At 44.3% G+C, this 12,005-nt stretch overlaps 1 protein-coding gene across 1 annotated transcript; it reads left to right on the top strand.

Annotated features, from left to right (window-relative positions):
- Positions 1–1,403: 1,403 nt before the first annotated feature.
- Positions 1,404–6,493, top strand: LOC132992075 (zinc finger protein 703-like). Its single transcript, XM_061061201.1, has 2 exons — positions 1,404–2,051; positions 2,999–6,493. Exons 1-2 carry the CDS (start codon positions 1,818–1,820, stop codon positions 4,523–4,525), a joined length of 1,761 nt encoding a protein of 586 aa, XP_060917184.1. The 5' UTR covers positions 1,404–1,817; the 3' UTR covers positions 4,526–6,493.
- The last annotated feature ends 5,512 nt before the right edge of the window (positions 6,494–12,005 follow it).

Genomic DNA, 12,005 nt, shown 5'->3' on the forward strand with positions numbered 1-12,005 from the left:
AAAGTGGTGGCTGCCATCTTGTTTTTGTCTCTCGACCAATCGGAGGCTGTGTCTGCGATCAGTTGACATGTAAGGGCCACAGAGAAGCCAGGGCAGCCTGAGACTGATCCTGCTCCCAGCACAGAAATGCAAAAGATAGAACTGATTCATCCTTTTCAGCTCGTTCTAGTATCAGTAGATCTGTGCTCTGACACAAAGTGCAGATTCTCCTTTCAGTTGAAGAAAAACTTTTACACACTTTTCGCTGACCTTTCAGAGGGAAACAGATGGTCACCACTTTAATGCATCTTTGAATTTTTAATTTATTTATTGAATAGGGACAATGCAATTTAACATAATTTCAATACAAAGCATGAAACTGATGTGCTGCATAAAGAGTATATAGCTGTTGCTAATTTACAACTTGTGTCCCCAGTTGGGCCTTTGTGTAAACAAACAGATTAAAATGTACAACATTCAGTTACATAAAACCCCGTAACACGATATGAGGATACATTAAAATACATGTACAACAATACAAATGTTATAAACCAGTTTAAAATAAAGTTTTAAGATACTATTTAAAAGTGGGTACAGCTCTGCCTTGCTTTGAGCATTTCACCTGTTTTGTAAAAGATTTTAAGTCGGAGATTAATTTTATTTCAGGTGGTAATGTGTTCCAGAGTTTACAGCCTTTGATGGAGAAGGCTGATTGACCAAACATAGATCTACGATGTTGTATGCTACAGTTTCCATTCACAGTGCTTCTTGTTACCTGGTTTCCGTCCTGTCTTTGAACGCATCTGGAGAGAGGTTCAGGGGCCAGATTGTTGATACATTTAAAAACAAGTTTGAGGAAACATAAATGCACAAAGCTCTCAAAACTGAGTAGATTGTGTTTTTTCAGTATGTGACAGTGATGCTACCAGACAGGTTTTTTGTCCATTATTTTCAGGGCCTGGTTGTATAGTGATGAGAGGTTTCTGATTGTAGAAGCTTGTGACAAAACTGTCATACAGTATGAGAAATGAGAGAAAATCATTGAATGCATGAACACCTGTGCTGCTTTAACTGTTTCTTGTGCGCTACATAAAACCTCAGTGTTAATACATCTTTCTCGACATACTGCCTCAGAGGAACAAAAATTAACTTCTTTGTGTTTTTGGTTGAAAAGAAAACAAAGAAAACTTCAAAATAAAATGTGTACTCTGATTCTTGCGGCTGTGTGATTCCTACATCGAGGCTTTTCTTCTTCAGCCTTATTACATAAAAGATCTAAATATATTTTCCAACACTGAAGGGGGGAAAAAAAGTCAAAAGGAGAGGAGGCATGGTCTCTTTGAGGAAGCCCCGCCCCCCCTGCGCATCAGCCCCGCCCACCTCATCACTGAAGCGGGGCCACCCAGCGGACACTTTGAAGTCTTGCCTGTATGATCAGTGAGCTGCTGGAGTCCGGACTGAACACACGCAACTGGGGACGTTTCCTCCTCTCGTATTGGGAATCTATAAAGTACAACCTTGGTGTTTGATGGTTTTAAAGGAGACACTGTGTTCACTCTGTGCTGCTTCTCTCCCCGGACGTCTGCTTTGAGGTTTTTGTTTTTTTAAACTGGAATAATTTTGAGCCGTTTTGGAGAGCGCGATGCCTCAAACGGACTGAGAGGCTTCTCCGTCCTCTCGGGACATTTCAGGACGTCCAGCTGTGTTTGTCTTTCATTTTGAGTTGGGGATGATGACTCACGTCTGCATGGATTACATTTTAAACATCACCTGTGCCTGAACACCTCGGACTGACAGTATAACGCACGCAGTCTCCAGAGCGCAGCGCCCTCCCACCAATGAAATATCTCCCCGCTGCGGATCGACAAAGTACGCGGATCGAGCTCAGTGAGACCAGCCACGGTGCCAAGTCTCGTCCCGGCGCTGTGGTCCACTTGCTGACCCCACTGGACCCACTTCGGCAGGCAAAGCGGCTTCCCATCCGAGTCCTCAAGATGTTGACTGCGCACACCGGACACTTGCTGCACCCGGAATATTTACAGCCCTTGACGTCCGCCCCAGTCAGCATCGAGGTATTTATTGACTTTTTGAGAATATACTGCACTTTTATTAATTTGCAGCGCGGTGTTCCTGGTGTCACAGCAGGACGCGAAAAATGTAAATATAACTCTGAATTTATTGCAATGTCATTGGCTGTGACAGCGAACATAAATCTTAAAGAGTTCCGGAGCAGGAGACCAATATTTGAATTTACTTTGACTTAAGAAGGGTTTACAGGGCACATGCAATCCTCGCTGTGTTCCCATGATGCAAATATAGTCTTCAGTGGATTAGTTCTGATAGTCATGACAACTTAATTAAATTAAATCTTGAGCGTAAATAAACTAAAAAACGCAGAAAAAACAAAGTATTTAGACAATCTGTTCGTTGTTTTACTTCTTTTAAATGTTAAAAAGTGAGTATATTTGTCACATGTCCGTTAATTATCTCCTAACTCACTTATTCATCATTTTCTGTATAAAATGTGAAAAAAATAAAATAAATACGCCTCCGAGTTTAGGGGATGTTGTCAAATGTTGCATAATTCCACCAAAAGAAAACAAAAAAAAATCTGTTTTTCGTCATTAATAACAAATAAAAGCAGCAGATAAAGCTACCAAATAAAGATTTTTGTTTATTAAAAAAATGGCAGGACCAGCCTATTTTTTTTTATAGATTAAATCAAACTAGCGTCAAGAAAGGCAATTTGAAGACGCTCCCTTAGATTATGGAGTCTCGACGAATCGCTGTGTCCTATTTCCGTTGTTTACAAGCACAAAGTGATTAACTGAGAATAATAATCACCACTTAACTTAACTTAATAAAAGTTATTGGCAGCTGTAGTTTAAATAAAGTTACTATCAGGAGTTTTCAGGCTAACAGATGATAGCATGTCTTATTCTGACTTATTCTGTCTCCGGGCAGAATACATTAAAAATAAAAATGACAACGCTGATCAGAATCTGTGTTTTTCTTGTAGCTGGATGCCAAGAAGAGTCCCCTGGCCCTGCTGGCTCAGACCTGCTCTCAGATCGGCAAACCAGACCCTCCGTCCTCCTCCAAGCACGGCTCCTCCTCCTGCAGCCCGGGGGACAAGGAGTCCGGCAGTCGCTCATCCAGCCTGAAGCACGGCGAGCGCCGCCCCTCTGTGGATGATAAATGTAGCTTCAAGCCTTACAACAAAGGCAGCGGAGACTGTCGCAGAGACGGAGTCAGCAGCAGCACCAACAACAGCAGCGATAAAGTCGGGTTCAGGGTGCCGAGCAGTAATGTTAATAACTCTAGCACTAATGGAAGTTCAACCACGGGACAGCAGCAGTCGTCCTACCCGCCGCACGCTGCCTCACCAAACTCCAGAGCGGGCAGCACCACCCCACCTGGACACGCTCAGCCCCAAAAACAGAGCCAGTCTCCGGTCTCCCACTCCCAGACTACAAACGGAGACTCTGCACACGAGCAGGGCAGTCCAACCAGCACGAGCGGCAATAATAATAATCACCAGAAAAAAGATGCGGATGTAAGCAAGAGGATCTCGGACAGTCCGCACGATGCAAATTCCAGCCACGCTCGAGCCAGCGCCAACTGCAGCAACAGCAGCTCCGATGGAGGCTCAAACCACGAGGGGGGTAAAGCAGACTCCTCCCATCCTAACCTGGGTCCCGGTCGCATTACACCCATTTCTCCTTACAAAACAACCCAGCCTCTTTTCCCGCTGCCCGCCTCCAATTTGGGCTACCATGGATCTGTAGTCGGGGCGTACGCAGGCTACCCGTCTCAGTTCGTTCACGGTATGGATCCGACAAAGCCGAACCTCGGCATGGGAAGCCTCGGCGTCCTGGGAAAGCACCCGAGCTCCAGCCCTCTCACGGGGGCCTCCCCTCCCTCCTTCATGCAGGGTTTGTGCAGGGACCCCTACTGCCTAAGCTACCCGAGCGTGTCCCACCTCGGCGGAAGCAACTGCAACTCCTGCAGCCACGACCCTTCCTCCTCCCTCAAATCAAACTTCCCCCTGGTGTACCCCTCCCACCCTCTCCACTCCCTCCACCAAAGCTCCAGCGTGTCCTCCTCCCTCTCGCACCCTCTCTACACGTATGGCTTCATGCTCCCGAATGACCCCCTTCCCCACGCCTGTAACTGGGTCTCGGCTGCGGGGCCGTGCGACAAACGTTTTGTCACGTCGGACGAGCTCCTGGCTCACCTCCGCACGCACACGGCCCTGCCCGTGGGAATGGACAGTAAGCTGCTCTCTGTTTCCTCTTCTGGACCCGCCTCCTGCCACCTCCACCTCCCTCACCAGAGCAGTCCCGGCTCAATGCCCGGCTCCCTCTCCCTCAGGTCTCCCCACAGCCTGGGATTAGCTCGCTATCACCCTTACAGTAAGGTTCACCTGCCCCCTGGACCCTCCTCCATCTCCCTGCACTCTCTGCCCACCACAGGCCCGTACTACCCTCATTATGCCCTCTACAGTCAAAGACTTGGATCTGCATCTGCCTTGGGATACCAATGATTCACCATCTGCTTACTAGTTTTAAGAATTGGTTTGACATTTTGGAAAATAAGCTTATTTTCTGTCCTCTGGAGAGTCAGACGAGAAGATTGATACCACACACTCATATCTTTCTTCCAAATACGAAATTACAGCCAGCATCTGGTTAGCGTAGCTTAGCACAAACACTGGAAACAGGGGAAACGGTTAGCTTGGATGAAAAAAACGGCAGTAAAATAAAAAAATAGCAATACTTCAGTTCTTTATTACACACTCATGAACTTCTTTTTTCATCTGTGAAAATAGTCTTAAAGGGATCATTTTAAAGTTTTTTACTTGGCAAACACGACTGCGGTAGGCTATTGCTCCTAGCCAAAAAATTATCCATACAATTATCTGATAAGAACATTACATTTTTAAGCTCTAAATTCGGACATCTTGTTTGTTTTTTTTATCAAGAAGTCCCCATATTTGAAAAGAAGGTGAATGCACACCGCTATGTCTCTATCCTGTTACACAGATTGATTATGTAGCACCATGTCAATCATACTGTAGGTAGCCATGACCGATAGCTTACCCTGCTTTCTTGTGGGTAATTGAATGAGACCGTAAACATCATGTTATGTCATAGAGGACATTTGAAACAAGAGATAGAGACTTTCAACAAATCAAGTGGGAAGCAGGCTCATTTTCTCCTGTGCTTCAATACAATCCTACTTCTCTGGGCTAACGCTAATATCGCCCTCTGCTGGCCTGGAGGTTTTAGGTACTTCTCAACTCAACACAGCACAGATAACGAGGAATATAGACAGCAGTAAATCAAATACATATAAAGACACTGTTATGATTTTTAACCGCAACAGTAACAGCAATAACTACTTTACAATTGCAGCTATCATAGCAACAATATCAAAATCACTTTTATCACTGGCTTCATTTTTAACCCAAGGGGCTAACACAACTATTTAGATATAGTACGATGTTGAATGTGTATTTTTTTCCCAACAAGAACAAGATAAACACATACATACAAACAATTAGACTAGATGTTGGCACTTTTGAACAAAGCCAGGCTGCCCCTGTTTCCATGCTTTGTGCTAAGCTAAGCTAAACTAACCAGGGTATAATTCTTTATTTGACTTCCCACAGAAAGGGAATAAGCTTTTCTTAAATGTCTTAACCTTTCCTTCACGTTTGAACTTAGTTGCGGCGCGTTACTGCTTCCACTTGATTTAAGGCTGGATTCAAGAGGAACACGGATCAAAGTGCAAGTCCTGGATTTTGACTTGAGTGCATCTTCACCCTTTCTTTACACACAATAAATGAGATTTTGGTGTTTCTAATCAGGCTCCACTCCTAAAGATCAGAGGACTCTCCTTGTGGCACATTGTTGGGATACTTTTTGCAGCAGACATGACGGCCCCCGCGGGAAGACTCGTGCCGCCCCGTGGGCTCTGCAAATTGACGGTTGGACGCTGCGTAACAGCACTTGAATGTTCAGGGTTCTCGCTGCAAATGATGATGATTTAGTGCAGAAAAATGTAGAGTGGCGGGGGACTGCGAGGAGCCGCAGCCGTGGACCGATGTAATCCCGTCCTGCAGGAGATGCATGTAAGCTTGACACACCTGTTTACTCAGCACCCATGGTTTGTGATGATTTGTTTCAGTTTCCTTCTGTTTTTGTTTATTCCTACTGAGAAGTTGTATTTATTTTCATGGGAAATCTGACTTTCTTTCATGTTCACCACATAAATGGAGAGAGTCGAGCTGGGTGACAGATGCTGAATACGTCGTGTCTTAACACTTCTCTGAGAATGAATGTTCAATCACATCTCTCTCTCTCTACGGACGCCTGCTGGGCTTTTTTGATTTCTACAAATTAATTCAAATGAGATGTGATATTTTATATGTGAAACTGGAACACCATGTGCTGGTATCCAGTTTGAGGGGGGGGGCATATTTTGCTAAATAAATCTCATTGAGGATGTATTTTCTGTTGTCTTCATTTCTTTGGGTCTGATTTGATATGAAAGCTGAGTTTAGGCTTTCATGTTATTACTGCTTTAAGAACACTCAATTGAATCATTAGTTTTGGCTGTTTTAGTCAAGAACTAGAGAGAAGAAGAAGAACATACTCACTGATTATTTGGATGTTAGTAAGAGTTTTTAGATCACGATCATTCTGTGTCAGTTTACATGAAATGTGAAGCTACGAGCTAACTAAAGAGCGCTAATATTAGCATGCTAACACAACAATGTGAAGCTACGAGCTAACTAAAGAGCGCTAACATTAGCATGCTAACACAACAATGCAGGACACGGGATCGCAGCTCGAGCCAAAGGACAATTTTATCCGCTGCTTGCGCTAAACTACTTTGTGTGAACGCGAGTGGAGAGGGGTGTTGGAGGTGTGTCTCTGGAGGAGAGCGGAGGCTTCAGGATGGAGGGGGTGTGGCCAAACAGCAGTTTGTTTTGGTTTCATGCTGGAGCTCAAGGGCGACGTCGCACATTCTTCTGCTAAAAATTGGTACAATCAATACGTCAATTTTGTACAGTAGTTATCTGTCGTTCTTGAGTAGTTCTGTAAAGAATGTATCGGCTTGAAAGTTTGCCACTCTTAAAATAAGTAGATCTGCCTCTTTTAAAACAAACAACCGTTTACAAGACGAGGAACGACTTCCATGTGAGACTCTCTAAAGATGTGCAGAGTTATCCTCACATTTATGCAATTATCTAAATCATCCATATCTCCATGTTGGAATGCTTCTCTCTCCACTTTTGAGAGTGGCTGTTGGGTCAAATCATAAAAGCTTTTGTTTGTGAGAAATAACCGACCCACGCGGCGTAAACAGGTGGTCGACAAATTCCAGAAAGTAGCTTAAATGCTCTGCAACTTCTACAAAACTCCTGGTCGCTCTTTTTGGCGGCCTTTTGCTGGCCTCGTTTGGGTCCACTTGTCGACTTTGAGGGTCACCGTTCACTGCAAATCAATGCAAAGTTTTTATCCCATAATGACTTTCTATAAGTCTCCAGGGTGACACTGCCCACCTCCAGAGGGCACAAAGACCACTGAATGGATCGATAAGTATGAAAATTATGTAACAAATACAATATGGCCGTCACCATCTTCAGATCTCAGCCGCATGAACTCTTTTGGGACATTTTTGACCGATGCATTCGAGGTTGCAACCATCAAAAAAACAAAATTGGGATATCATTTTATAAGAAAGTTACTCCAGCGCTCCAGGGAAAGTGGTGAAGGGGAAGACGTAAACTTTTGCCACTAACCTGTCAGCCTGTCTTTGGCGCTTAAGAGTATTTTAAACATCGGCTATTTTTACAGTGAAAGAAGAAGATGACGGATGAGTTTTGGTGTGCTTTACTTCCGCGTGTTGACAGCCGCTCATAAGCAGAACCACAGGGATGCAGCTGCTCGCATTCCTTCTGTCCTGCAGTAAACACAGTGTCACCTTAAAGCCGCAGCCCGAGCAGTGAGTGTGTTTGCTTTCTCGTAAAAGGAAGAGCCAATCCTATCAGGGTGTAATGCATACATACTGTAGGATAGCAGCCGATAGCAGCCGCACGTCCTCAAGATGAAGACCTGACAGACGCTCAAGTTACCGCCGTCCACAGCAGCGTGATTGGCAGCGGTAATATGCCATTTCCTAGCAACATGACACTGTGACACCCTCGGCGAAGTATAGATGACCCACGCTGGTCAATCACAACTCTGACAAGGGAGCCACAGGAGGTCAAAGCAACCCGTCCCCCTGGCTCTGAAACAGGAGAGAGCGCTCCTGTTTCAAAAGGTCTGAGACGCTCTGATGGTGGTGTCTGAGTTCAGCAGGAGGGCATGAGATCCTGCAGGCCCACTCTGGATTCTGGTTTCACGTTTCCCAATGCGGCCCAGAAAGCTGACACACTTAGTTTATTAAGCATAACAAATGAGCTGGCTGCCGGTACATGCAGTGTAAGAGTTGTCACCGGTCCATGCCAGTGTGTTGGGGTTATAGTCTCTGTGGGTTTGTGTTTATTTTGGATTTTCTTTGCTTTTTTGAAGAGTTTGGGTGCAGCTGTGTTTTGTGGACGAAAATGCACAGTGACAGGTACAGTGTTGGATTGGGATGCCACCTATTGGTGACCAACAAAACCAGTTTGGAATCACAATTAATAATAATACATTTTATTTAAAGGCGCCTTTCAAAACTCTCAAGGTCACCTTACAGAGCAGAGATAAAAACAACAAAGTAACAACACAACGATAAAATTAACATTAAAAACACAAATGTACAGGATGTAAAGGAGTTATGAGACCGGATGGAGAATGATCAGACTGAATATGCCAGTTTAAAAAGATGTGTTTTGAGATGAGATTTGATAATGGAGAGAGAGTCGATATTACGGATTTATGGTGGGAGGACAATTTAGAGGAATCCTGATCTGGTGATGTCTCGTTGTTTCTTTTCATGCATGAACATGAATCTGCCCAGGAACATGAATGACAGACATGGATATTACATAGAATATGTTGTAAAGGAAAAATATTTTCTCTCTTGTTCTGGATGAATACAACAACTTGCAATGCTGCGGCTTTAAATATAGTCTACATCATCGAGCTTACAGTTCCCTTAAGGCTTACAAGCTAGATAAACCGAGGTACGCTGACATGGCAGCTGACGTACAACAACGAGGCTGGAAGTCAAAGGTCCGACCGGTCGAAGAAGGCTGCATAGCCACATCAACATCATCATCATCGACCTTTATTTAAGCTCTCGGAGAGATCATTGAGGGCGACCCTCATTCACAATGATGCCGAGAAAACATACATAAATGATAAACAACGAGAAATGAGATAAAGCTACTACAGAAAATAATATCAATAAAAGAGCATATGTATGTATATATTGTATATTTTGGAGAAACTGTAACGATCGAATTTCCCTCTGGGATTAATAAAGAATTTCTGATTCTGATTCTGAAATAGAGGATCTTAGTGGGAGTGGCCTGCGGTGCTGTGCATTCTGGGATTTGGTGTCTTTCATCCACATGAGCCAAAAACACACTTTCTGCCTTTTCTCGGCCAAGAAGGCACCAACTTCAAAATGTATTTCACATTTCTACATATATGACCCAATGTCAACACAGATTCATGTTTCAACGGGTGAAGTATCACCTTTAAAACCTAGAAAACCAACAATGTTCCCGTTAGCCTTGGCTGCGCTTTGTGACGCCATTCAAACATCCAACATAAGATGGTCATCTCTATACGTACTGAGCATTAAAACTGTCCCTGTTAGCGTTCAGCTTTAAAGTAGAAGCAAAGCCTAGGAGAGCCGATAGCATGACTTTCAACTTCCTGTCTCATTTGAAGGTGAAATGAAAAGCCTCTCTCCTGACAGCAATCATTTTCACACCCCTCCCTCAGTCATTACTCAGCAGCGCAGCCAATATTTACGATTTCCTCCTTTTCAGGCCTCAGTTATTCTCTTAATTTGTTCCCGGTGTTCCAACAATAAAACCATTATTTATATAAAGCTTTCGCTGACTCATCAGTCACGCTGTTTTCCCTTCAGTGAGATTAGTTTCACACCTCAGAGAGGCCCACAGCACGGCCTCTTATAAAGAAACCAAGGGGCCAAAATCTCCTGCTCAAAGGCGACTTAAGGGAGAGGGGCGGAGGTTACTCAGTCACCATTCACTCCCACTTTCCCCCCCGCCAGTCATCCTTCACAGAAAGCAACTCTGCTTCCCTAATCTCTCGGTAACTGCGGCTTTATTTTATCTCGTGTTGGAGACGTATTTTGCAGCGATATCTAAAAAGTCTTTGGGGGGCTGGGGGGGGGGGGTATTGTTCTAACCCTAACCCGGTTGGTCTGAGTGCGTCCTGGGTGCAGCTTGACAGCCTCAGTGATTAATGATGACAGACTGTGGTAGCTGCTCTTTCATCACATGACAAGCCTTTAACCTCTCTATCAAGCTCAATCAGAGCTAAAAAAAAAAAGGGAGAAAGAAAGAAAGAAGCAGAAATCTCTTTCTCTTCCCCCTCAGAGACAGTGGAAATCGTCTTCTGCATTAAATCATTAAGCAAAAAGTCACAAATGAAAGACATCTGCGCGCATACTTCCTCTGTGAAATTTGAAGATAGAAGACTTGCTTCCCAGAAATAGACTCCTCTGCTTTCATTTTGCCTTCTTTCCAACTTTATCACTTCATCCATCATCCGACTATGTGGGCTTTTCAAGTGGTCCAAAAATAAAAAGAACACAGATGTCAGCCATGCCTATACTGATGTTTTCTAAACCGCCATAAAACCCATAACTTACATCCACCCACAGACGGGGGGGAAAATGATGGAAGTAGACTTTTCTCGCTTCCAGAAAAAAACACTCCAAATGGAGAGAATATGTCGAAAACACAGCAGAGCTTACAAGTTAAATTAACCAAATCCAACGTTAAGTGAGTCTGCACTTGAGCAGGTAATTTTTGAGTTCTGAAAACAGAACATTTCCACCTCTCTTTCCTCGTCTCGTTCGCCCCTTGTCTGTTAGAGAAAATGTAAGAAAAAGAAAAAAAAAAAAAAAAGAAACTTGGACAGGGGGAGTACAAGAGGGCAAACGCAATTATGGTTTCCTCGCTAATGTTCGTGGCCCCAGCTGGTTTTGATCTGGCTGTTCTCCGATTGGCTCCCAGCTCAGTTGTCAGATCTCATGCATCACAGACCCGGTGCTTCACGGGAAAAACGTGCTTTGGCAGCGACCAGCCAGCAGGCCTGGAGGCCAGCGGGTTGATGGTGGGGTTTAACGGCATGCGGGGGGGGGGGGGGGGGGGGGGGGGGGGTTGCAGCAGGGTGACACCATCCTCCCCGCCTTTCCCCCCATCTGGATCCTCACGGTCACATTTTCTCATTCCTCATGGTTTTTCACCCTCTCCATGAATGTAACCGCTGTAATTGGCCAACGTGCTGCCCCGGGAGCAGACGCCACGCCACGCCACAGACTTGGGAGGTCAAAGAGAAAGATTTCCAAAGTACACACGCATGTATGGCAACGGGAATCATAAAAAAGAAAAAGAGAAAAAGTACAAAGAAAGGAATGAGAAAGAGATGCTTGCATGGAAATAAGCAGACATGATTACTCAAATACAGTCATTAAGGAGGAAATGTTGTTTTTCAGGCTGTCAGGATGATTAATGAGGGGCGGCAAATCCCCTCAAACACTGTTGTTTAGTCTAACCAGAGGACCTGATCTCTGCCACTAAGTTAGAACAGACAGGATGTGTGTTTGGTGCTTGTTCAGTGTGTGTGTGTGTGTATGTGTTAAAACATGTTGAAAACTTAAAGAAAAAATAAGGCTGTAGAGGAAAAGTGGAGATGAAAGGTGAAGCCAAAGAGAGATGTTGTAACCAGTCAAACAGAGCTAAACACACACTGGTGTTAGCTAGCTAATAAAGCTAACTGGAGCTTTTCAGGAGCTAAAAACAAGCGGTAATGTCCGGTGTTGAA

This window comes from Labrus mixtus, chromosome 17, assembly GCF_963584025.1.
Source record: "Labrus mixtus chromosome 17, fLabMix1.1, whole genome shotgun sequence".
Classification (NCBI taxonomy): Eukaryota; Metazoa; Chordata; class Actinopteri; order Labriformes; family Labridae; genus Labrus; species Labrus mixtus.

Bases quoted from the DNA above. Each gene is read 5' to 3' on its own strand.
- LOC132992075 (XM_061061201.1), top strand. From the start codon at position 1,818: ATGAAATATCTCCCCGCTGCGGATCGACAAAGTACGCGGATCGAGCTC. The intron at 2,052-2,998 runs GTATTTATTGAC...TTTTTCTTGTAG, and splicing joins CCGCCCCAGTCAGCATCGAG to CTGGATGCCAAGAAGAGTCC.